At 43.4% G+C, this 26,027-nt stretch overlaps 1 protein-coding gene across 2 annotated transcripts; it reads right to left on the bottom strand.

The window, feature by feature from the left end:
* Positions 1-1,090: 1,090 nt before the first annotated feature.
* Positions 1,091-25,786, bottom strand: LOC125449363 (zinc finger protein OZF-like). 2 transcript variants are annotated; one of them, XM_048525111.2, is made up of 3 exons: positions 23,761-25,786; positions 14,818-15,013; positions 1,091-4,882 (listed from the first exon to the last, which is right to left on the bottom strand). In XM_048525111.2, the coding sequence occupies exon 3, from the start codon at positions 4,699-4,701 to the stop codon at positions 3,037-3,039; it is 1,665 nt and encodes a 554-aa protein (XP_048381068.1). In that variant the 5' UTR covers positions 4,702-4,882; positions 14,818-15,013; positions 23,761-25,786; the 3' UTR covers positions 1,091-3,036. The 2 variants fall into 2 exon arrangements, with proteins under 2 accessions (XP_048381068.1, XP_059497445.1); XM_059641462.1 differs by lacking the exon at positions 23,761-25,786 and adding an exon at positions 15,198-15,378.
* Between the last annotated feature and the right edge of the window lie 241 nt (positions 25,787-26,027).

The following is a 26,027-nucleotide window of genomic DNA, read 5'->3' as shown; positions in this document are numbered from 1 at the left end:
GGGTTTAATTATGTGACTGAAAACTGTTTTCCCAAGCAGCGCATCTTTTGTGGGTTGAGTAGAATAGGATCTATAAAATCTTGATTTCCAGTTTTGTCCTTGGGAACTGTCTGAGATTGAACCTCACTGCTCACATCTTGGTGTCATAACTGACTGCTACACACACCATCATTAATGTTAGATAGTTCAATATGCCACTTATTTCCAACTCACCCCAGCTCTTGCCCAGCCATAAAACCTTCATCCATGCCCCTGAGACAGTCAGGCTCTATATTGTTCATGGAATCAAAACATCAGTGGCTCAGCCAATATTTATTGACAATCTCATGGTCTAGAGGACAGTTAACATCTGTGGATTTGGAGGCACACATAGCCAGACTAGGTAGAGATAGCCGATTATCTTCCCTGAAGGGAATTCATGAACGTTATTATAACAACTCCACTGCACATTTGAATCATTTTCACGTGCAATGAAGATTTCTGCCATTAACACCTATTCAGACAGCAAACCCCACATCCTGAACACAGTCTAGTGAAAATGTTACCAATTACCCCATACTCTTTCCATCAATTGCATTAAAACTAATTTTTTGGTTATTGACTTCTCTGTTAATGAAATAGAGTGGTTAGGAAGAATCTATTTGGCCTCTCATAATTTTATTTACCTCAATTAAATCTCCCCTCACTCTTTGTTGTAAGAAACATAGCTGCATCCCATCCAAAACTTTTATCACTAGAATTCTCCAGTCAATGCAACATCCTTGTGGATCTCTTCTGTACTGTCTCCATTATGATTACATCCTTTTTGTAATGCAGTGCCTGGAACTATACTAAGTGCTTTGGCTATGGTCTAGCCTGTGTTGATTCTAGTTCTAGGTTAATTGCATTCTTGTCTTTCATTAACTTCTGTGTAATAGAAACTGATATTAGGAACCTGTTTGTCTGAGAAACCTAATGTTAGATAACTCTCTCCAGTGAACACTGACCTGGATGACTGGGCCATGATATGTTTCCTTGTTCACCTTATTGACTTTGAATTCTGAATCTGTGCTTTCAGACATCACATAATCAAACTCCAAACAAATTTTGTCACTTTAATGATTTTATTAACAGCACTGCAATAATAGATAGAGGATAGTTACCCAACATGGAGAACAGGAGAGTAGATTCCTTACTGTTGGAATTCATCCAAATGATTTTGTCATCTTTTGTAGGTGCCCTCACGATTGAAGAGCTCTCTGTGAAATCAGCCCGAACATCCACAGAGATGACAGTTCATGTTGTTGAAAGTGGTACTAGGGAAACCTCTGCACAGTTATATTGTTTGTACTGACCTCCCTGATGTATTTTACTCCAAGTCTGTTACCTTTTGAATGACTGCTTGGGAAAGCTGTAATTGGCTATGCAGTGAATCCAGCACAATGGAGAACCTCATTGTTTATAATTTTGCCATCAAATTCTCATGATGGTCCTCAGCTGTCTTTGGTGGAAGTGTTCCAGAGATTTGATGTGGCCCTTTAGCAGGACTCTGCTCCAGACAGTAGGGTGGGAAGGACAGAGTCCTGATTGAGTTTGGTGTTCATTTTCCATTTACTGTCATGCAGCTTCCAGACACAAATAGAAGTAACACTGTTTGCATTTAGAGCTCAGTTACATAGGATATATCTGGTCCAACCTGTTCACGATAGTGCATAAGATCCACTCTTCTTTCCTCATCTAAATCTACCATTTGTAACTTCTATTCTCTTTTCTCCTCTTGTGCTTATCCAGCTTCTCCTCAAACACATCTAAACTATTTAACTACTCTGTGGTAGTCAGCTTCACATTCTCCACTCTCTGCAGCAAAATGTTTCTTCTTAATTCTCCATGGAACTTCTTGGTGATCATTTTATATCGATGGTCTCTCATTATACTCTCCTTCAAAACAGGAGGGATTCTCCCTGCACCCTCTTTGACAAAACCTTTATTCTAATTCTAGATCACCCCTTCAGCTTTCGTTTCTTAAGAGAAAAGTGACCCAACTCTTCAATCAATCCTTTCCTGATCTGTGTATGCATACATTTCCAGGGTCATCCTTCTCAATCTTCTCTATATACTTGAGTGGTTCTCTGTACCTTTTCCACAATATAACCACCAGAACTTCAAGCAGTCCAAGTCAGATATAAGATTTGAAACAATTTGGGATAATTTCACTACTTTGCATTTCTACAACTCTAGACATAGGATGCGAGCCTCATTAACATCCACTCACATTTCAGAACAGTGAAGGTTCCATGAGACAAAAGTTCAGACATTGCCTACTACAGACAAAACATAGAGCAATATGGGAGTAAACTAGCAGCTTAACAGTATCAACAACCTGCACGTCTCTGTTCAATACATTGAGTGGAATTAAATTGGAACCAGATTTAAACAGTGAGAAAGATTGTTGGCAGATGAGCTGGCTCCAGGGAGACAAGAGATTCTTGCTTTGTGGAGTTGCGAACCTGGGAAGCTGAACATTTTGTGGGTGGGAATGATACTGGCCGAAGACTTTGGACCTATGGCAGAAGTGGTATGTCTTTCTTTCCAGTAAAACACTTAAAAGCTTGAATAAAGTAAGTATAATTTTCCCTTATCAGTTGATGCAAGTAACAAAGAGACTTCACAGATAATGGGTCAACTGCCTGTGTGCTTTTTCTCCTTTGCCTTTAAGTGTAGGAGCTTTTTAGAAAGACATTTTAGAGTTTTGACTTGTAGATTATATATTCACAGATTATAGCTGTTTACTTATGGTTAGAATCTATTTTGAAATAAATGGGTGATCTTGTTAAGTACAGAAGGCCGGTCTATGCTTTCTGCTAGTCTGGGTCTTTCAGACAATAATTGGGAACATTGTACTTGTTGATGAACTTAGACCTTCTGTGATGACTCCAGAAATAGCAGGACAATTTCCAATGAGACGCCACAATACCAACATTAGGAGAGTCATTCTGGGAGCTAGAGTAACTGAATGGATGAGAACTGAAATAACCTACCATTCAAAAGGAAAAGGGTTCAGTCCTTAATCTGTTTCACAGCAGCAAGAACAGAATCCAGCTCTGCCTCAAACACATGAATTTGCTTGTGTTTCAGCAGGCTGGATGGCCGGGTAAATCTCTGATTGCACAAGGAGCAAGTGAGCTGACTCTCCCTGGCATGAACTCTTTGGTGTCTGTGCAGGTGGGATGAGTCAGTAAATCCCTTCCCACACACAGAGCATTTGAATGGCCGTTCTCCAGTGTGGCTACGCTGGTGTCTCACAAGATGGGACGAATAAACAAACCCCTGACCACACACGGGACAGGTGAATGGTCTCTGCCCAGAATGGACTCGCTCATGTATTTTAAGATAAGGCAAACGAGGGAAACGCTTCCCACACACAGAGCAGAGGAATGGCTTCTCCCCAGTGTGAACTTGCCGATGTGATTCGAGCTTAGATAACTGAGCGAATTTCTTCCCACATACAGGGCAGGTGAGCAGCTTCTTCCTGTTGTGAACCTGCTGGTGTGTCAACAGATCATATAACTGAGTAAATTTCCTTTCACACACAGGGCAGGTGAATGGCTTCTCCCCAGCATGAATGCGTTGGTGTATCTTCAATCTGGCCAATAGAGTGAACGTCCTCCCACATGTGGAGCAGGTGAACACCCTCTTTTTGGTGTGAACAAGACGGTGTTTCCGCAGGAGGTGGAAGTAAGTAAATCCCTTCCCGCACACACCACAAACATATGGCTTTGCCCTGGTGTGAACACGCTTGTGTATTAAAAGGTGACACATCCGTGGGAAACTCTTCCCACACACAGAGCAGGTGAATGGCCTCTCTCCAGTGTGAACCCGCTGGTGTGTTAGCAGGATAGAATATTGACTGAATTTCTTCCCACAAACAGAGCACAGAAACGGCCTCTCTTTGGTGTGACCATGTTTGTGCATCAGAAGGTAGGTCGAACGAGTGAATCCCTTGCCACATATGGAGCAAGAAAATGGCCTCTCCCCAGTGTGAACACGTTTGTGTGTTGAAAGGTCAGATGCCCGAGTGAATCCCTTCCCACACACAGAGCAGCTGAATGGCCTCTCCCCTGTGTGAATCCGTTTGTGTGTCAGAAGATGGAATGGATGAGTGAATCTCTTCTCACACACAGAGCAGAAAAACAATCTCTCCTTGATGTGCGTGGTCTGATGGTTCAAAAGATGAATCTTTCTTTTAAAGGTTTTCTCACATTTAGAACATTTAAAAGGTCTCTTAGCTGAATGAACCAGTTGGTGGTTAATGCAGTGGGAGGCTTGAGCGAATCTCTTTCCACAGTGGGAACAGCTGAATGGCCTCTCCTTGGTGTGAACTTGCTGGTGCTCAGCGAGATGCTCTGGCCCACTGAAAACTTCCCCACAATTAGAGCAACTGAACGGTCTCTCGTGAATGTGAAGGAGCTGGTGCTCCCCGAGGCGGGAGGACAGACTAAACCTCTTTCCACAGTGGGAGCAACTGAATGGCCTCTCATCAGTGTGATTTTGGATTATTTCCTCAGAGGAGTCAAAGCTGTCCCCAGAGTCAGAATGTTGAAGATGGCTTTCAATGTGATCGATTTGGTGTGCCCGCAGGTTGGATGAACAGCTAAAGCTCTTCCCACACACGGAGCAGATGAACAGTCTTTCACTTTTGCGAGCCCGCTGGCGTGTCAGCATGTTTCCCAGCTGGGTCAATCCCTTCCAACAGCAGGAATGGCCTCTTCTAGTTTCCAGCTGAGATGGTCAATCAAGTCCCTTCAGATTTGCAAATCCTCAGGTCCCAATGGATCGTGAGACCTAATGTCTAGGAATGGGGTTTGTTTTGATTTTCCTGATGCAGATTTTCTCTTCCAATATCCTGTAAAAGGATTTGACAAAAAGAAATTACACAAAATACACAATACATAGACAGACCATTTGGTCTATCCAGTCCATGTTGGAGTTTCCACTCCAGTCAAGTGTCCATTGTGTTTAAGATAACAAGGTGTAGAGCTGGATGAACACAGTAGGCCAAGCAGCATCAGAGGAGCAGGAAGGCTGACGTTTCAGGTCTGCACTAAATGCCCAGGACATGGTCAAGCAGTTTCAGGGCCGAAGAGATTACATGAGGGTTTCAGTGGGAGAGATCCACTGAGGTATTTCTAGAGGGAGGAGGGTAACTTCCATGTAAGCATCCTTAGAAGAGTCTTTGCAGTGGGGTTAAAATTGATTCAGATATAGTGGGAACTGCCGAAATAGGACTGAAGAAGGGTCCAGACCCGAATCGTCAGCTTTCCTGCTCCCCTGATGCTGCTTGGCCTGCTGTATTCATCCAGCTCTACACCTTGTTAGCTCAGATTCTCCAGCATTGGCAGTTCTCACTATCTCAATCCACTGTGTTTAAGTCATCTTGCCCTTTCGATACATGTTTCTATTAGATTTTCCTTCATATTCTCACTTAACTGAATAGCTTCTTGAGATCATGAGTTCTATATTCTAACAACTGAATAAGGAATGACTCGTCGCCTATTTCCCTGTGAACTACATCAACCTTTCTTTGCGGATTCATAGCCTCTGTATTAGATATAACAAGAAGCGGAAATGTTCCATCTGCATCCAAACCAAAATTTTGAACATATGCACAAGAAGAGACAAACACTTCTCTCGCTTTGAATTTGCTGTGTATAAATGCTCTCCACTCAAAATCCTTAAATCTTACTGAAAACTACAAATATCATGGACAAGGACAAAGACGGACAAGAAAGAAAAGTTCTGAACTGGGGGAAGATCGATTTTAGCAAGCTGAGATGGGACCAGGCAGAGTGGATTGGGAGGAGCTACTTGCAAGAAAATCCTCAGAGCAATGGGAGACATTCCAAAGGTATTAGTGAGAGTGCATGGCCAATGTGTTCCTGGAAAGGTGAAGAATGGGAACCAAAAAGTGCAGGAAACCCCAGGTGTCAAGGAATGACAGGATCAAATACAGAAAAAAAAAGAGGAATGTTATGGTGAATAATGAAGACTCAAAACAGCAGATGCCTGGAGGGCAGCAGAAAGTGCAGGGGGTTGCTTAAAAAGGAAGATAAGAGAGCAAAGAGGGGTCATGAAAATACACTAGCAGATAAAATTAAGGAGAATCCAAAAGCACAGCTGAGGTTCTTTATGATACTGTATTCTGCATGATTCTTCTATATGATACTGCATCTGATTTCATTGTAGAGAAGGAAGATAGAAGTATAAAGGTCAGGGATAGGGACTCTGATGTGCTTGAAAAAGTTAGCATTGAAGGGAGGTAATAACAGTTTTGGCAGGCTTGGAAGAGGATAAATCCCCAGGCCCAAAACAGATATCCAAAGCTGCTGCTGTGACAGGCATGGGAGAAGATTTCAAGAACTCTGAGATTAATTTCCAAGAAGGTGAGAAGGCAACTAATTTGATACCATTTTTCAAGAAGGGTGATATCCACAAACAAGGAAATGACAGGCCAGAAAGTCTAAAATCTATCAAAAAAACCTGGGGAGACAGAATTAATCTCCATTTAGACAGATAAGGATTAATCAAAGATAGTCAGCCCTGCTATGTAAGGGGGAATATCGTACTGAAAAATCTGATTGAGTTTTTCAAGGACGTGACAAATTGTGCAGGTGAGGGTCGTGCCAGTTGACATAGTCATACAGATTTCAGTAATGCTTTTGAGAATCTCAATGGCAGACTGATTAAGAATTGAAGAACCCGTGACAATTTTGAAAACTGGATACAAAAGTGGCAGGAAGCAGGGGGTGATGGTCAAAGGGTGTCTTGTGACTGGAAGCCTGTGTAACAGAGCTTGGTCCCTTTCTCTGTGTTGCATACATTAATGATCAAGACATGAATTCAGGAGGCATGAATTCATAGAATCTCTATAGTGTGGAAGCAGGCCATTCAATGCAACACGTCCACTTTGACGTTCTGAAGAGCATCCCATCTAGACACATACAAAGTAGAGGGATAGGGTAGGGGTATGGCGAATCCACACGTCCCTGGACACAATAGGCAATTTAGCACGGCCAATCCACCTAACCTGCACATCTTTAGATTGTGGAAAGAAACCAGAACACTTGGAGAAAACCAATGTAGACACGGAAGAATGTGTAAACTCCACACAGACAGTCGACCAAGGCTGGAATTGAGTCCCTTGTGCTGTGAGGCAGCAGTGTTAACCACTGAACCACCATGCTGCCCCTAAATTCAGAAGTGCCAAATGTTTCTCTGCTGGAGAAACAGTAGCTCTGGCAGCATCTGTGGAGAGAAAACAAAGTAGATGTTTCAGATCCAGTGACTCCACTCCCACCACCTTCTGTTTTTGCTTCAGATTTCTAGAATCCACAGTTCATTCCTTTTTGAAAGTGTTTCTCTGGGTTTGAGTTTGCAATATGCAAATGCACTCCTCCTAAGCTCCTGAAAACAACTTCATAAACCCATTTAACTCAGTCAATATAGAAATTTTAAAAAATACAGAAATTGCCAGAAAAACACAGCAGGTCTGACAAGCATAGGCAACATTTCACATCCAGTGATCTTCAGAATGAACTGTGGCTCGAAAATGATGGTATGCACGCGAGGGAACTTGGGGAAATAAACAGTAACTTCTTGGAGTGTATGGAAGTCTTAAAATGCAGTAAGGTAGATAAATCCCCTGGACCTGGTGAAGTGCATCCTGAGACTTTGTGGGAGGCTAGCCAGGAAATTGCAGGGTCCCTAGCAGAGATACTCGTATCATTGACTGCCATGGGTGAAGTGCCCAAAGATAGAACGGTAACTAATGTTGTGCCATTATTCAAGAAAGGCAGCAGGGAAGTGCCTGGGAGCTACAGGCTAGTAACCTAAAGTTTGTTGTGGCTAAGCTGTTGGAGGGGATTCTCAGAAACAGGATCTACAAGCATTTGGAGAGGCAAGGACTCATTTGTGATTGTCAGCATGGCTTTGTGCATGGGAAATTGTGTCTAATGAATTTTATTGAGTTTTTGGAAGTGGTGAATGAATGCACTGCAGTAGACATTGTCTATATGGACTTTAGCAAGGCCTTTGACAAGGCACCATGCATGGTTAACAATATCTCATCTGGGCTGCACATAAATATGGAGTGAGGGGGAAACATCTAGTTGTCACAGGCCACACAGGTACCAACGATATTGGTAGAAAGAAGACAGAGGTCCTGCTGAGAGAACATGAGCAGCTCGTAACTAAATTAAGTAAATTAAGTAAACTAAAATAAGTAAATCAAAAATAGATAATGATCATGTCTGGATTAACTGAGCCATGAGCAAACTGGCACAGGGTCAAAAAGATTAATCAAAGTAAATACATGGCTTGAAGATTAGTGTGGGGGGCAACAGGTTTGAATCCTCAGCACACTGACACCAGTATGGGGGAAAAGAGGAAGCTGTTCCAATGAAATGGGATCCACTTGAATCAGAGTGGGACCAGAGTCTTAGCAAATCACATAGCGAGGAATGTGGATAAGGTTTTAAACTAAATAATGGGGTTGTGGGCTCAGTTGCATGGAAGTTTGGAACAAGTTAAAGGGTGGTGGGGGGCTCAGCAGAGGCTATTCAAGTAATAGGAGGCAGAAAATGGGAAGGGTTAGACAAGATCTAACTTCAGGCACAGCAGATGAGGGGAAAGCCATGAGAAGGGTACAATCAATGCAGTTCTGAAGATGTTGCACTTAAACGCATGCAGTATATGAAACGAGGCAAGTGAGCTGGTAGTGCAGATTGAAATTGGCAGGGACAATGTTGTAGGTTTCACAGAGATGTGGCCAAAAGGGGGTCAAGAGCTGGGAATTTAACATCCAAGGATACATATCATACCAAAAGGCAGATGGGCAGAGGGGTAAAGGTTGTCTTGTAAGAAATGAAATTAAATTGATAACAAGAAGTGATATAATGTTGGAAGGCAGAGAATTCAGGAACTGCAAAATAAAAAAGACCCAGATGGGAGCTGTCCATAGGCCTCCTAGCAGTAGTCAGAATGTAGGGAAGAAAATAAATCAGGAGACTGAAAAGCACTATTACAATAATCATGGGGGCCTTCGGTACGCAAGTGGCCTGGAATAGTGAGGTTGGTAGCAATCCAAAGATAAGGAACTGATGGAATGTCTTAAGAGATTTATTTTGACAAGCTTGTGCCTGACCCCACTAAGGAACGGGTAATAGTGGATTAGGTGATGTGTAATGAGGCAGACTTGATTAGGAAACTTAAGACCATAAGACATAGGAGTGAAAGTAAGGCCATTCGGCCCATCAAGTCCACTCCGCCATTTAAATAATGGCTGGTGAGCATTTCAATTCCACTTCCCTGCACTCTCCCCTTAGCCCTTGATTCCTTGTGAGATCAGAAGTATCCCTTATAGGGCAGAGGCCATAATATGATTGAATTCACTCTGCGATTTGACAGGAAGATGATTAAATTAGATGCAATGGGAATACAACTGAATAAAGGTAACTACAAGGAAAAGGGGAGGAACAGGCCAGAGTTTACTGGAAGAGATGGTTAGCAGGGGAGACACTGCAGCAGCAATGACAGTGGTTTCTGGGGGGGGGGGTGCATAGTTTGGGAGGCACGGCAGAAATTCATCCCAAAAGGAGAAGTAACACACCAAAGGGAAAATGAGGCTACCAGAGCTGAGAAGGAAAGCGCAAAAAAGTAAAAACATACAATGCAGAGAAGATTAATGAGAAGCCATCATATCGGGAGGCCTTTAAAAATCGGCAGAGGATAACCCAAAGCAATCAGATGAATGAAGCTGAAATATGAGACTAAGCTAGTTAATAATAAAAGATTGCAAGTTTTTTCAAGAAGACATTTAAAAGATGAGAGGCAAGAGTGGGCATTGAACCACAAGAAAAAGAGGCATGAGGAATATTATTGGGGAACAAAGAAATGGCTGATGAACTGAATAGGTGCTTTGCATCAGTCTTCACAATGGAAGACATGAGCAACATACATAACAGAACTTCAACAGCGTACGGGAAAGGAGTCAAGTGTAGTGGCCATCACCAAGGAGAAGGTGATGGGGAAGCTGAAATGTCTAAAGTTGGATAACTCACCCAGACCAGATGGACTGCATTCTAGAATTCTGAAGGAATGCCTTTGACCGTGCTGCATAGGAGGCTGCTAAAAAAGGTAAGAGTCCATGATTTTCAGTGCAGAGTACAGGCATGGATAGAAAATTGGCCAACTGGCAAGAGGCAGAGAGTGGGGTTAAGGGAGTCTTTTTCAGGATGGCAGTCTGTGATTACTGGAGTCCCGCAGGGGTCAGTATTCAGACTACAACTATTCATATGATAAATTAACAAGCTAGATGAAGGAACTGAGGGTATTGTGTCATATGCAAATTTAACAACAAAGATATGAGGAGGGCAGGTAGTTTTGAGGAGGTGGGAGGTGCAGAAAGACTTGAACAGGCTAGGAGAGTGGGTGGAAACAGCAGATTGAATATAATAATATGGGAAAGTGTGAGGTTATGCACTTTGGTAGAAAGAAAGGAGCTTATTATAAGTGATAATGCGAACTGCAGATGCTGGAGAATCCTAAATAACAAAGTGTGGAGCTGGATGAACACAGCAGGCCAAGCAGCATCTTAGGAGCACAAAGCTGATGTTTCAGGCCTAGACCTTTTATCAGAAGCGGGGGAGAGGGTTCTGAAATAAATAGGGAGAGAGGGGGAGGCAGATTGAAGATGGATAGAAGAGAAGATAGGTGGAGAGGAGACAGACAAGTTAAAGAGGCAAGGATGGAGCCTGTAGAGGTCAGTGTAGACGGGGAGGTAGGGAAGGGGCAGGTCAGTCTGGGGAGGACAGACAGGTCAAGGGGGTGGGATGAGGTTAGTAGTTAGGAAATGAACATGTAGCTTGAGGTGGGAGGAGGGGATAGGTGAGAGGGAGAACAGGTTAGGGAGGCGGGGACGAGCTGGGCTGGTTTTGGGATGCAGTGGGGAGAGGGGAGATTAATGGGGAATGGCATCAGATATCTGAAGTACAAAAGGAATTGAGAGTCTTAGTTCAGGGTTCTCTTAAGGTTAACACTCAGGTTCAGCTAGTAGTTAGGAAGGCAAAGGTCAGCATTCCATTTCAATCAAGCTATAATACAAGAGGACAGACATACTCTGCTTTTGGGCAGCATGCTGCCTCAGTGCTAGGAAGCCGAGTTAAATACAACATGAGCAACTGTCTGTGCAGAGTTTGCATGTTCTCCCCGGGTCTGTGTGGGTTTCCTCCCGCAGTCCAAAGATTTGCAGAGTTGGTGGATTGGCCATGCTAAACTGCCTTAGTGTCTAGGGGGATTAGCTATGATTAACATAAGGTTATGGGGATAGAATGTGAGGGCTTGGTGGGGCTGGGCTTGGGTGGGAATCTCTTCAGAGGGTTTGTGCCAACTCACTGGGATCCCCCTCGTTCTCACACACCACCCCAACAACCTCCCAATACAATGTATCATCCTCCAACACTTCCGCCATCTACAAACCGACCCCACCACCTAAGACATTTTTCCATCCCCACCCTTGTCTGCCTTCCGGAGAGACCACTCTCTCCGTGACTCCCTTGTTCGCTCCACACTCCCCTCCAACCCCACCACGCCCGGCACCTTCCCCTGCAACCGCAGGAAGTGCTACACTTGCCCCCACACCTCCTCCCTCACCCCCATCCAAGGCCCCAAGATGACTTTCCATAGTAAGGAGATGTTCACCTGCACGTCTGCCAATGTGGTACCATGTATCCATTGTACCCGGTGTGGCTTCCTCTACAGTGGGGAAACCAAGCCGAGGCTTGGGGACCGCTTTGCAGAACACCTCCGCTCGGTTCACAATAAACAACTGCACCTCCCCCTCCCATTCCTCAGATGACATGTCCGTCATGGGCCTCCTGCAGTGCTACAATGATGCCACCCGAAGGTTGCAGGAACAGCAACTCATATTCCGCTTGGGAACCCTGTAGCCCGATGGTATCAATGTGGACTTCACAAGCTTCAAAATCTCCCCCTCCCCCACTGCATCCCAAAACCAGCCCAGCTCGTCCCCTCCCCCCCCACTGCATCCCAAAACCAGCCCAGCCTGTCTCCTCCTGCCTAACCTGTTCTTCCTCTCACCCAACCCTTCCTCCCACCTCAAGCCGCACCTCCGTTTCCCACCTAACCTCATCCCGCCTCCTTGACCTGTCCGTATTCCCTGGACAGACCTATGCCCTTCCCACCTCCCCACCTATACTCTCCTCTCCACCTATTTTCTTTTCTCTCCATCTTCAGTCCACCTCCCCCTCTCTCCCTATTTATTCCAGAATCCTCTCTCCATCCCCCTCTCTGATGAAGTGTCTAGGCCCGAAACGTCAGCTTTTGTGCTCCTGAGATGCTGCTTGGCCTGCTGTGTTCATCCAGCTTCACACTTTGTGATCTTGTATTGGAACAGTTGCTGTTTAGTAGTTAAATAATCTATTATTCCGTTAAGTTTTCCCAATACAGTTAAAGTTAGACCAATTTGTATTTTTAAACTATAAGAGTAAGAATGAAGTTTGTATATGACCAAACGAATTACATCAGGAACATGGCACACTACACTTAGTGTCACAGAGATGTAGAGAATGGAAACTGGCCTTCTCTCCTATTCTACACCTCCTTCTCCATCACTGATTCTTTGCTCTCTCATTTGCCCTCTCTCCCTTCTCCCACTCCAACGTGGTCTTGTCAGTGAACCTGGAGATATTCCCAACTTATCCCTGCCAACCAAATATCATAAATTAAACTAGTCCCACTTGTCAGCATTTAGGCCCATTTCCCTTTAAACTCTTCCTATTCATTCATCCATGCAGGCGCTTTTTCAATATTGTATTTGTACCCACCCCTACCACTTCCTCTGGCAGCTCATTCCATAATGTATCAGCATCTGCATGAAAACATTGCCCCTTAGGTCTCTTATATCTTTACCCATTCCCTTTAAACTTATGTCCTCTAGTTTTGGACTCCCTTACACTGTGGAAAAGACCTTGACTATTCATCCTACCCATGCCTCTCATGACTTTATGAGCTTCTATGAGGTAATCCCTCAGCATCCGATGCTCCAGAGAAAATAACCCCAGCCTATTCATCTTCTCCCTACAGCTCAAACCATCCAACCCTGGCAACATCAGCATTGTAAATCTTTTCTGAACTCTTGGGTTTCACACATCTTAGATCAGAAAACGTTATGGTCTAGACTATCTCCTCGATATATTTCAAGAGGATTTAGTCTGGTCCATAACATGAGACTGTGTAACACTGCATTTGTTATATTGTGAGCAGTTTAGTCCCCATATCTAATGAAGAATGTGCTGATGTTGGAAGGGGTCGAGAGGAGGGTTACAAGAATGATCCGAAGGATGAGGACTTCTCGTATGAGGAGTCATTGAGAACTCTGGGTCTGTATTCAATGGAGATCAGATGGATTAGGGTGGAATCTGATTGAAAAACTTACTGAATACTGAGGGGTCTGAATAGATTGGATGTGGACAAAGTATTTCCACTGGAGGAAAGGTTAAAACCTGAGAGCACAGCCTCTGAGTGACAAGACAGTTCTTTAGAATGAAGGTTAGGAAGAATTTCTTCAGCTAGAGTACAGCTAATCTGTGGAAATCGTTTCCACAGAAGGCTGTGCAAGCCAAGCCACTGAGTGTACTTAAGACAGATAGGATGTTGATTGGTGTGGGGGTCAAGGCTTATGGAGAAAATAGGGTTGAAAAACATTTCAGCCGTGATGAAATGGCAGAGCAGACCTGACAGGCTGAATGGCCTATTTCAGCTCTTTTACCTTATGGTACACAATAGTGTGTATAGAGCCTAGAGAGACAGAACAACAGTTGGGCAGACAAAGTGATTGATCATGATGAGCTGGGGCAACGGAAAAGCTGCAAATGGGGTCCAGTGGTGGGTAAAAATGCATAGGCTATGCTGAAAGCAGCAAAATCATGACAGGGCTTGGGGAATGGGGAAGGCTAAGTCACATGGAAGTTGATGCTCAGTTACTAAAATTATTAAACTCAATATTAAATCCTGAAGGCTGCAGGTTCCCCAAGCAGGAAAAAAGATGCATCTGTGAAAGGGACCTGCATTCCATTTTCCTTTTGGGGGCCTTGCAGCCTTCAGGACATAATACAGTTTTTAAGAGACCGAGCTCCTTCTTTCATGACACTTCCCTCAACCACACACCAGGCCTTGTCAGGACATGGGCTGCTTTCAGCAGATCCAACCCATTTTCACCCACTATGGTTTCCATTAGCAGATTTTTTTCCCCCTCGCTTAACTCACTATTTTCCATCCCGTTTTTTTCCATCTTCAGCTACAGTTTCCTCCTTCTCCTTCATCTTCAGTATCTGTACCACCTGCTGCTACAATTCTCAACAATTTATTGCTATGATTTTGTACTTTAAGATCTTATTGCTGTACGTTTTATTTTTTTTTCCCCGAAGAATTTGCACTCAAGTATCTGAACCTACTTATCTAAGTACCCAAGATGGCACCAACAGGCAACTTGTAAACTTTTCACTGTACTCTTATGAGTACATGGGACAGTACAACTAATTCACTCATTTTCTGTTCGGAGTTCCAGGATACTGTACATGTGCCATGTGCACGTTAAGATGGCGGCCACGCAAGCGCGCTACCCCAGACGAGAAGGTGGTGGTTAAACCAGGGCCTGTCGGTGAAGAGACCGCCAATACACTGGAGGTTTCCACCAAACACGCGACCAGAATCTCGTCGTTTTAGTTTTCAGCCCTACCTAGGATAGATTACTCAGCCACCTACCGCTGGACAGGGATTTTTCCGCAGCCTTTCTTCGACAGACGCAAAGAAAGGATCCACTTCTCGAGACCGACGTTCACACTGCGCCTGCTCCTGACGGCGACTGCCTTTGCTTCTGCGCCCTGGTGTTCTGCTGCCGTGGCGCTGTACGCATGCTCTTCCTCCCCTGGTCCCCCAGGTAATGATCGCCATTCTAGGCCTATAGGAAAAGAGAGCAGGGTTTGAGCGGGAGCTTCTGGTCCAAAATAGTATTTCAAGACTCATTCCGTTCAGGGGTAAATATACAAATTGCATTTGTCCTTAGTAGAGAGGATGCTGCTGGTGCCCGTGCGTTGAAGAAATATTAGTGTTCAAGATTAATAAGGAAGAAATCTTGGATAGACCTTTAGAGATAACAAAGTGTGGAGCTGGATGAGTACAGCAGGCGAAGCAGCATTTTAGGAGCGCAAAACTTGATATTTCGGGCCTAGAGCCTTCATCAGAGAGGGGGATGGAGAGAGGGAGGCGGACCGAAGATGGATAGAGGAGAAGATAGGTGGAGAGGAGAGAATAGGTGGGCAGATAGGGAGGGGATAGGTCAGTCCGGGAGGATGGACAGGTCAAGGAGGTGGGATGAGGTTAGTAGGTAGGAAATGGAGGTGCGGCTTGAGGTGAGAGGAAGAACAGGTTAGGGAGGTGGGGACGAGCTGGGCTGGTTGTGTGATGCCGTGGGGGGAGGGGACGAACTGGGCTGGTTTTGGGATGCAGTGGGGGAGGGGGAGGTTTTGAAGCTGGTGAAATCCACATTGATACCATTGGGCTGCAGGGTTCCCAAGCGGAATATGAGTTGCTGTTCCTGCAACCTTCGGGTGGCATTGTTGTGGCACTGCAGGAGGCCCATGATGGACATGTCGCCGAAAGAATGGGAGGGGGAGTTAAAAATGGTTTGCGACTGCGAGGTGCAGTTGTTTATTGCAAACCAAGCATAGGTGTTCTGCAAAGTGGTCCCCAAGCCTTGGCTTGGTTTCTCCAATGTAGAGCAGGCCACAATGGGTACAGCGGATGCAGTATACCACATTGTCAGATGTGAAGGTGAACATCTGCTTGATGTGGAAAGTCATCTTGGGGCCTGGGATGGGGGTGAGGGAGGAGGTGTGGGGGCAAGTGTAGCACTTGCTGCGGTTGCAGGAGAAAATGCCAGGTGTGGTGGGGTTGGAGGGGAGTGTGGAGCGGACAACGGAGTCCCGGAGAGAGTCGCCTTTCCGGAAGGCAGACAAGGGTGGGGATGGAAAAATGTCTTGGGTAGTGGGGTCAGATTGTAGATGGTGGAAGTGTCGGAGGATGATGCGTTGTATCCAAAAGTTGGTGGGGTGGTATGTGAGGACTGGGGGATTCTCTTTTGGTGGTTATTGCGGGGGCGGGGTGTGAGGGATGAATTGCGGGAGACACGGTCGAGGGTGTTCTCGACCACTGGCGGGGGCGGGGGCGGGGGGGGGTTGCAGTCCTTGAAGAATGAGAACATGTGGGATGTACAGGAGTGGAATGCCTCATCCTGGGAGCAGATGCGGTGGAGGCAAAGGAATTGGGAATAGGGGATGGCATTTTTGCAGGAAGGTGGGTGGGAGGAGGTGTTTTCTAGGTAGCTGTGGGAGTCGGTGGGCTTGAAATGGACATCGGTTTCTAGGTGGTTGCCTGAGATGGAGACAGAGAGGTGAGGGATGTGCTTTTAACCTGCGAAGACACTGGGACCAGATGAAATACTTCCAGAAGGGAGAGTAGAAATTGTGTGGGTGCTGACAATGATCTTTGAACCTTCTCTGTCATTACAGATACTTAGTTGCGAGGGGTACAGGACTGGCTGCTGACTGTTTCAGGGTTTCATTGTTTTAGACAAAGTAACGATGAAGGTAAAAGAGGTGGAGCAATTGCATTATTAATCAAGGTGAATGTCACATCTGCACTGATGACATATTGGAGGGTTTATCGGGGCTGCACGGTGGCCTTCAGTGGCTAACATTGCAGCAACACAGCCAGGAACATGGGTTCAATTACAGCCTTGTACGAATGCTGTGTGGGGTTTGCACATTCTCCTCTGTATGCGTGGATTTCCTCTGGGTGGTCCGATTTCCTCCCACAGTACAAAGATGTGCAGTTTAGGTGGATTGGTTATGTTAAATTGCCCATAGTGGCTAGGATAGGAGGTGGGTCTGGTTGGGATGCTCCTTGGAGGGTCAGCGTAGACTCGATACACTGAATGGCCTGCTTCTACACTGAGATGTGAAGGGTAAGTTTTTAACACAGAGAGTGGTAGGAGTCTGGAACGTGCTGCCAGGGTCCTGGTGGAGGCAGATACAATGGGGGCGTTTAAGGGACTTTTAGGTAAGCACACGAATATGCAAGGATAGAGGGATATGGACCGTGGGCAGGCAGAAGGAATTAGTTTAATTTGGTGTTGTGTTTGGCATAACACGTGGGCTGAAGGGCCTGTTCCTGTGCTAAACAGTTCTAAGTTCTATATTTGGTGAAAGTGCCACAAGAGTGGAGAATTGCAAAAGTTAGAAGGATGATCCCAACAGATCAGTCAGATTCAGTTTGTTGATGGGATCCTTCTAGAAATAATTCATTGTAGAATCAGCGGTAATGTAGGAAAAGGTGGATTCATTCAAAGAGTCAGCATGGATTTCTAGAGTAGAAGTCATGTTTAATTAACTTACTAGAAGTTTTTAAAGAGGTAACAGAAAAGTTCAAAGATGTCGATGTGGTATACATGGATTTCCAGAAAGTGTTTGATATGGTACCACACAACAGATTTGTGAGGCAAGTTGGGACAGTTGTAAAGTGGATAGAAATTCAACTGAGTGATAGGAAACAAAAATGGTCAATAGATACTTTTCAGGCTGCAAGAAGGTTTACAGTGGAATTCTTCAAGAGTCATTGGGACTCATTCTTTACCTGATGCATTTTAATGATCTGTACATTGGTGTGTAGGGGACAATTTCAAAGTTATCAGATGATACAAAACTTGGAAGAACTGTAAACTGAGGGCGGCAACGTGGAATGCCAAAACTATATCGACAGGTTGGAGTGGGCAGATAGGTGGTAGATGAGATTCAATGCAGAAATTTGAGATGATGAACTTTGGTGGAAACAATTTAAAACAATTTAAAATAGGGCTATAATTCTAAAGGCGATGCAGAGCACAGGGACATGGGTATATATGTGCACAGCTCATTTGAAGGACAGGTGGAGACAGCAGTTGATAAAGTATACACTGTTCTCGGATTATTAAGAGGAGTATAGAATACAACTGCGAGTAGGTGATGCAGAAATTTTAACTCTGTTTCTCTATTTACAGACGCTGCCAGATCTGCTGAGTTTCTTCAGCATTCTCTGTCTTTATTTCAGATTTCCAGCAAAGTAATGTTGAACTTCTGAAAAACACTTGCTAGACTTCTGCTGGAGTATTGTGTACTGTTGTGGGTGCACATTAAAGGAAAAATGTGACTGTATTAGAGAGGTGTACACATTGACAGTTCACAGCTGTTTACTTATAGATAGAATGTACTTATTTATAATAAACAGTTGTTCTTGAAAATTTCAGAAACCTGACCAATGTTTTCTCTTCACAAGGTGTGGAGCTGGAGGAACACAGCACATTTTCTGAAGAGGGGTCCTGATCCAAAATGTCAGCTTTCCTGCTTCTCTGATGCTGCCTGGCCTGCTGTGTTCCTCCAGCTCCATACTTTGTTATCTCTGATGCCAGCATTTGCAGTTTTTGCTATCTCAATGTTTTCTGTTAACCTGATTCCACAGGACACATATATTGGGGAGTTTGCATACTTTGGTTTAATCCTTAACTTTTGTGACTAACTTCAGATTAGCTCAGGGATCATTGCATTTTCCCAAGTGAGTCGTAATGTATCCAATAAATGTCCCAAGATTTTACGAGATGTTATGAGTGTAGCAACAAGTAGAATTTTGTTAGGATCTCGCCCGCCAGCCCAGAACCATTTAAAGAATATAATGCCTGCAAATATAAAAGGTAAGAAAATAAGTGGCAGGATTTCATGTTTAAACTGAAACATCAAAGACATATTTACTACGTAAACTTGAACATAGCAACCAAACACAATGATTAAACTGGCACAATGCACAGGTAAGATAATGACTCCAGATCAGGTTTCCCAAAGTGGGATAGGGAATTTCCAAGCAGGGTCGCAAGCTCCCAGGCAGCAATAGTCACTGTGGAACTTCACTCCCTTTGCCCTCACTCTCAAAGGTCTCCAGTTCTCCCAGGTCTCCTTCTCAACCCCTCAGTTCTCACAATCGGCTGCGGCAGTCTTCAAGTCTCATAATGGGGTTACAGTGAGAAAATGTTTGGGAAGCACTGTTCTACATAATACAAGTTTTCATCTTAAATTTAACCCGACATGCGTAACCCCACTTCATCATTTAATGTGATAGGCTTTTAAACGTGTTTATACTCATAAAGGTTGTACCTCTTTGTTTCTCTGGGTCTGGCTGCAAAAGTCACAGTTCAGGTCTTTGGTACTGTACATTCCCACCAATATGGCTGCCTAGTCCAAAAATAAGGTTCACTGACAGTTACACTCCATAACCCAACAGACACGTATACTCTCTGATGAAGGGACTAGGCCCGAAACGTCAGCTTTTGTGCTCCTGAGATGCTGCTGGGCCTGCTGTGTTCATCAAGCTTCACACTTTATTATCTTGGATTCTCCAGCATCTGCAGTTCCCATTATCACAGACATGTAGGTACCTCTGTTGGTGTCAATTTTGTAGCTGGATCTCTCTCTGTCTCTAGAAAGGTATTTCATCTTATCCAATCCTCAAGAACTCCTCTCTTGAAACCTACAGAACCAATTTATTTGGCTAAACATGGCAGACTGATGCCTACAACTTTCAGAACAAGTGACTTCTCACTTTTTTTTTAAGAAGTAAAACATACTACTTTTTTTGTATACACCACAGCACCACCATCAGCAACCATTTCCATAGTAATATCTGGGCTTTCATGCATCTAAATGCTTCTAAAATAGGTTAAAGATGCAAGCATTATTTATAAACACACATGTAGAATAAACCAAACAGAAAGTAATCCATCTCTATTTCACCTTTAACTGAAATCAAAACTCTCACATTCAACCTTCAGTATAACACGTAACAGAATTATAACAAATATGATTCAACAATGATTTACGAACTTTCGAAAAGAAACATCCATACTGACAACTGATTTCTTATTTTCCAATCTTATTTTCTTAATTTCATGATTACATACAGTAGATAAAATACTGAAGCTACTAAAAGGATCAGAATTGGCAATACAAATCCCTTATCTGCCTCCAAGAGTAAATGTCAAAATGTTTTCATTAACATGTGAAACACTGTCAACTTAAGAGTCACCCTCTCCATTTGAAGATTCACACTCTCAATTCTAAATTAGAAATACATCATCGATCCCGATGGTTCAAACAAAAGTTCCTGCAGTAATTTAGAGATTCTCCAGCTCTTTGTATTTGTCTGCACCCACCTTGTATTCCTCAGTGTAGATTCTCAATCTCTCTATATCAATGTCACTATCTGATAGATACTAATAGATATAAATCCTATCTCCATTGTCTTAAAGTCAGCTCCTCTATGTAAATCATTAAGGCAGTGATACACACTCCAACGTTGTCTCATTCTACTGGTTACAGAGATCATTTCATGTTGCCATGTTGCTGTCTGTGTCTGGGACATATTATTCAGTGCAGCTTCACCAAGCATTTCCACAAGTTTTCGGGTGGTATTAATCATATCTGCACACACACCACTATTCCAATATCATGCTACAAGTACCATCTGATACAAACTATTTGTGACTTTATGGTAACCTCAACAGAAGACCAAGGAGGTGTCAGTTTGAAAATCTTTGCTTGATTTCCCCAGCATGGTTCCAAGGCTTCAGATAGTGACCAGGCAATCAAATTTAGTTCCTTACAATGTTCTGAAAGAAGTAAACATCTCCAAGAGAAGGATATTAATTTATGAGATTCATCTACCTTCTTGACTTTCACCTGAAGGTACAGATGCCTCTGAAGTAGGTGTGATTTGAGCCTAAGCCTTACAGATCAGACATACAGACACCACCACTGCACCACAAGAAATTCCAAATTCCTCTATATTTATTCTAAGTGAAGGATTCCAGTAATTCTCATTCTATCTTGTTCAGGAGTGTTGGAGGAGGTTTAGTCAACTTCAATATTCTAGGAATATAGTGTCTGTAGTTTAGAGACAGATGTACTGGCAGTCAGAGCTCTCCCATTCTCAAGCAGTTTGTCTTGAAAGATATCAAATGGGATGAAGGTAAATCTTAAAAGGTGGATTATCGTGTTCAACTCATCACTGTGCTGTCAGGGAAAGGTTGAACTCCACTGCTTATTTGAAAAGGGGCCAAGCAAACAGTCTCAAATGTGCAGAATTCCATGAACTATTTCTTCAGATCAAAGACACACCAAGCCCCATTTAAATTTTGTGTTTCCAATTCATTTGCTGCTTTTCTTAGCTTCCCCAAATGTTATGGGTTTGTTTCTTTTGTCCGGAACCTTTCCAAATGGCTGCAATTAAATGAAGTCACTTTCACTGATAAACTGAATCTTTCCTGGAGCAAAAAGAATTAAAGATATTGAAATGTCCCATAGCTTGCGAACTCAGAAAATGTAACTTTGAATCTGAAAAATTCTCCAGGGAATCATACATTAGAATTGTACAAGTAAATTATGAGTCACACGGAAATTTCTATTTTCATTCAGTTGTTATAAAGTTTCATTTTCCTCAGCACAGAAGCAGATAGCATTTTAGATTAAATAATGATTGTCAGCTTCTCATGTGCTAGCGTATGGAGTCCATCCTGTCCACTGTCCACCTACCAGCACATAAAGTGCACTGTTCTTACTGATATGCTTGGTCCGGAAGTTGATGAAAAGTTTTAAGCATGATGCCAGCAAATGTCTTTCCCGTGATGCTCAGCAGACCAACACCTTTTAATGTTGTTGCGACCTCCTCTGTTCCCATTCTTTTACTCTGTTGTGTTGGTCTTCGAAGCACACCAGACCTGTGGAGCTGATAGCATCTATAAACATATGAGTCAGAAGCATGATCAGACCACCTGTTTTCTCAAGCGTGGTCTGCCAGTTGATACAATGCTGGCTGATATGATTGTTACATTACCTCTACATTTCCACCTTGCCTTGAACATTTGCCTGCACCCCACCCCACCTTGCATACGAAGAATCTATCTACCTCTGCCTTAAATGTAGTCAATGACTCTACTTCCACTGCCTTTTAATGAAGGGAGCTGTAAAGATTCACGTTCTTCTGCAAATTGAGATCTTCTAATCGGTCTTAAGTGGAGATCCCTTACTTTGAAGCAGTGACCCCTTATTCTATGTTCTTGTCATTAGCAGGAACTCTCCTTTATACATTCACCATGTCAAGAACCCCAGGATCTTATATGTGTTGATCAAGTCATTTTTTACTCTTCTAAACTCCAGCAGATAAAAGCCAGTCACACAGTAGTTCCTCATAAGTCAACCATCCAGCCTAGGTATTAGTCTGGGAAGCCTTTTATGAATTTCTTCAAATGCATTTACATCCTTCCTAAAATAAGGAGATCAGTACTATACACAGTCCTCCAGAAGTGGTCTCACCAATGCCCTCTTACCAATTTTTATAGATGCACCATAGAACGTATTCAATCTAAATGCATCACGGGTTAGTATGGCAATTGCTGTGCCCAGGACTGTAAGAAACGACAGAGAGTTGTGAACACAGCCCAGTCCATCATGCAAGTTCTATTCATTGACTCCATTTACACTTGGAAAGGCAGTCAACATAAACAAAGAACCCCCGCACTCTGGTTTTAATCTCTTCGAACCTCTTCCATTGCGCAAAAGATATAAAAGCTTAAACACATGTCCCGACAGATTCAAGAACAGATTCTTCCATGCTCTTATTCAACATCCAATGGACCTCTCAAATTTCACGTTTTATGTTGACTCTGCTCTTTTGTGTACCTTCTCTGCAATGTATTCCTCATTCTGTTCTATTACCCTTGTGCACTTTGTATGATGATCTGCCTGTACCGCATGCAAAACAAAATTTTCATTGTATCTAATGGAATGAACTTCTTGGTGATGCAGGTACAATTACTACATTTAGAAACCGTTTGGACAGATACATGAATAGGAAAGGCTTGGAGGGATATTTGCCAGGAACAGGTAAGTGGGACTAGTTTAGTTTGGGATCATGTTCGACATGGGATAGTTAGACCAACAGTTCTGTTTCTGTGGTGTCTGACTCTATGTGACAATAATAAATCAAATTAAAACAAAATCACTACAACTGAAAGATAACCTCCCTACTTTTGTAATCAACTGTCCTCAGAAGAAGTGATAATCTTATATTAACTTTCCTAATTACTTTATCGCCCTGTATTCTAATCAGAAGGTTTGGTTCAAGTAGAACCTGCCCCAGCGGTGTCATATAACAGGTCCAACAGTTCAATCGCAGCTAATTTAAAAGGGTCCTGTAATGCTCTGGTTGTGTTCCTACCACTGTAACAGAAGGTCCAGATTCATGTCCTGATGCTGGCTGTGATGGGCAGTGAGGTGTGTTACAACACATCCAAACAGATTTAATTTATGGATGATGATGGGATAGTGTAGGGGAATGGGCTTAGATTAGTTCACAAGTTGGTGCAACATCAAGGGCCGAAAGGCCTGTTCTGCGCTGTCTTGTTCTATATTCTAACTTAAATAAAATTATTCTTCAAGCAATGAGACACTCAACTCTCACTTCACTTCAGCATTCAGCAATCTCTCCACACATAGATAATTATGCTTTTCTATTTTTCCTGCCAAAAGAGACTTCACATTTTCCAACATTATACTCTATTTGCCAGACCTTAACCCACTCATTCAACCTATCCACATCCCTTTGTAGCCTCCTTACGTCCTCTTCATTGCTCAGCTTCCAACAGAGAAGGTGGTTGTCACGAAGGTGCAGCGGTAGATGAGACATTTTGGGCTTGGACAGTTTGGTTGTGATTTCATCCTTCTCAGCAATTGATAGCCTATTTCAGCTCAAGAAATGAATGTCCAACTCAGCCAATACAGGAAACTGGAGATTGTCGCAAGGAGTTGAGAGGTTGTCTGTCTCATGGGGGTGTAGCTCATAAGTGTTCAGCCCAGGGGGTCATTGGTCTGTCACTGAGAACGTCACCATCAACCGATTTCACAGAGGAAACTTTGATGAGGGTAGGACCAAGTGCCCTCTTGATTCCATCGTATACTGCACATAGATTTCCACCATTTCCACAACAGTTTGGATTTCGTGATATGGTTGACCCAGTGCTTATTTGCACAGTATCTGTCTGTCCTTTGTACAAATGAATTGGCTACTTTCAAGGGAATGCAGTGTTCTAGCTTTTGGATTTACGTTGTGCATCAGGTAGGCTTTGCTTTTAGTTTCAATGACGGATGTTATCCCTGTGAAGCAGGTCTCAGACCAGTCTTTGCTGTGGTTCAAAAACTGTTGCTGCTACTGTTACAAATGATTGAAATTAACGACTTCCAAACTTTATTAATATGTGTGAATTGATGAAGCTTTTATTGATGTGTCTGTAAAATAATTCACTATATTGTTTGATGTTCCTCGACAATTTAGTTTCACCTTGGAGATGCTGCTAGATGGAATGTGCAAGTCCCTAAAAGTTGTTAACACATATTAATCAGCACTTTCTCATCAGATGTGTTAATTAGAGGAAACATCAGGCACAAATTAAATGTTCTGCACCAAAAAGGAATTTAGAATTGAAGTAAAACCATGTGATTTTATTGTAAATAATTTTTTGATGAGCGTTCTTGAATTAAGGGAAAATATTCAGAAAACACTTTAAAAAGGGCACCCCTCAAAATCAGCATCATGTCCAGGATATCAAACACATATATCACGTTTATTCATCATGGATGTGGTTAACAGCAGCAGTAACAACAGAATCCAAACAATGTGGTCACTTATGAATTCGCTGGTGTCTCTGCAGATGGGATGACTGAGTGAATTCCATCCCACACACACAGCAGGGGAATGGCCTCGCCACAGTGTGAACTTGCTGATGTGTTAGCAGTTGGGATGACCAAGAGAATTTCCTCCCACACACAGAGCAGATGAACGGCTTCTCACCAGTGTGGGTGTGTTGGTGTTGTTTGAGCTCAATTGAATGCATGAATGTCTTTCCGCAGGAAGTGCAGCGAAATGGATTCTCCTTTGTGTGAAAATGGTGGTGTGACTGGAGGGTGAGCAACTGAGAGAATCTCTTGCCACACGAAACAACTGAAAGGTTTCTGCCCTGTGTGAATTCGCTCGTGATCAGTGAGCATGTCTGAAGATCTGAAGCTCTGTCCACAGGTTGTGCAGCTGAATGGCTTATCCTCAATGTGAACTCGCTGGTGTGAACAAAGATTGGATGATCGAGCAAATGCCTTCCCACACACGGTGCAGGTGAACGGCCTCTCCCCAGAGTGAGTGCGTCGAAGGATTTCCAGCCGGGATGAAATGTTAAATCCTTTCCCACAATCGTCACATTTCCACGGTTTCTCCAGGGTGCTCGTGTCCTCATGCCTCTCCAGGTTGGATGTTTAGTCAAAGCCTGATCCACATATGGAAGTTGTGTACAGTTTATGTTTATTCACACATGTAAATCCATCCCCAATGCTCGATGGAGAGAGTTTCCAAAAAGCCATTCCTGTCAACCCAGGAATTCTGAACAGACAATTGCAGTTCTCTCAAATCTGGAAATCTTTCCCTCCTCCCCGGGTTGAAATACAAATAAACTGTGGGAATAATTCTTATCCTTTTAACAAATTAGTACAACTGATAACAAATTACTTCGGAAACTAAACATTTCCCAATTCAGCAGATTCTGGCAAGATGGTGGCCGCGCAAGCGCCGTATGGCTCAGCGCTTCATACCCGCAGTGCGCATGCTTGAGTTCCCGGTTGGTTGAAAGCGTGCCACTGCGAAAAGAAGTATCAGAGATAATGGGAACTGCAGATGCTGGAGAATTCCAAGATAATAAAATGTGAGGCTGGATGAACACAGCAGGCCAAGCAGCATCTCAGGAGCACAAAAGCTGACGTTTCGGGCCTAGACCCTTTATCAGAGAGGGGGAT

This window comes from Stegostoma tigrinum, chromosome 42, assembly GCF_030684315.1.
Source record: "Stegostoma tigrinum isolate sSteTig4 chromosome 42, sSteTig4.hap1, whole genome shotgun sequence".
In the NCBI taxonomy this organism is placed as follows: Eukaryota; Metazoa; Chordata; class Chondrichthyes; order Orectolobiformes; family Stegostomatidae; genus Stegostoma; species Stegostoma tigrinum.
This window is presented reverse-complemented; position numbering and strand designations above follow the sequence as displayed.

Bases quoted from the DNA above. Each gene is read 5' to 3' on its own strand.
- LOC125449363 (XM_048525111.2), bottom strand. From the start codon at position 4,701: ATGCTGACACGCCAGCGGGCTCGCAAAAGTGAAAGACTGTTCATCTGC.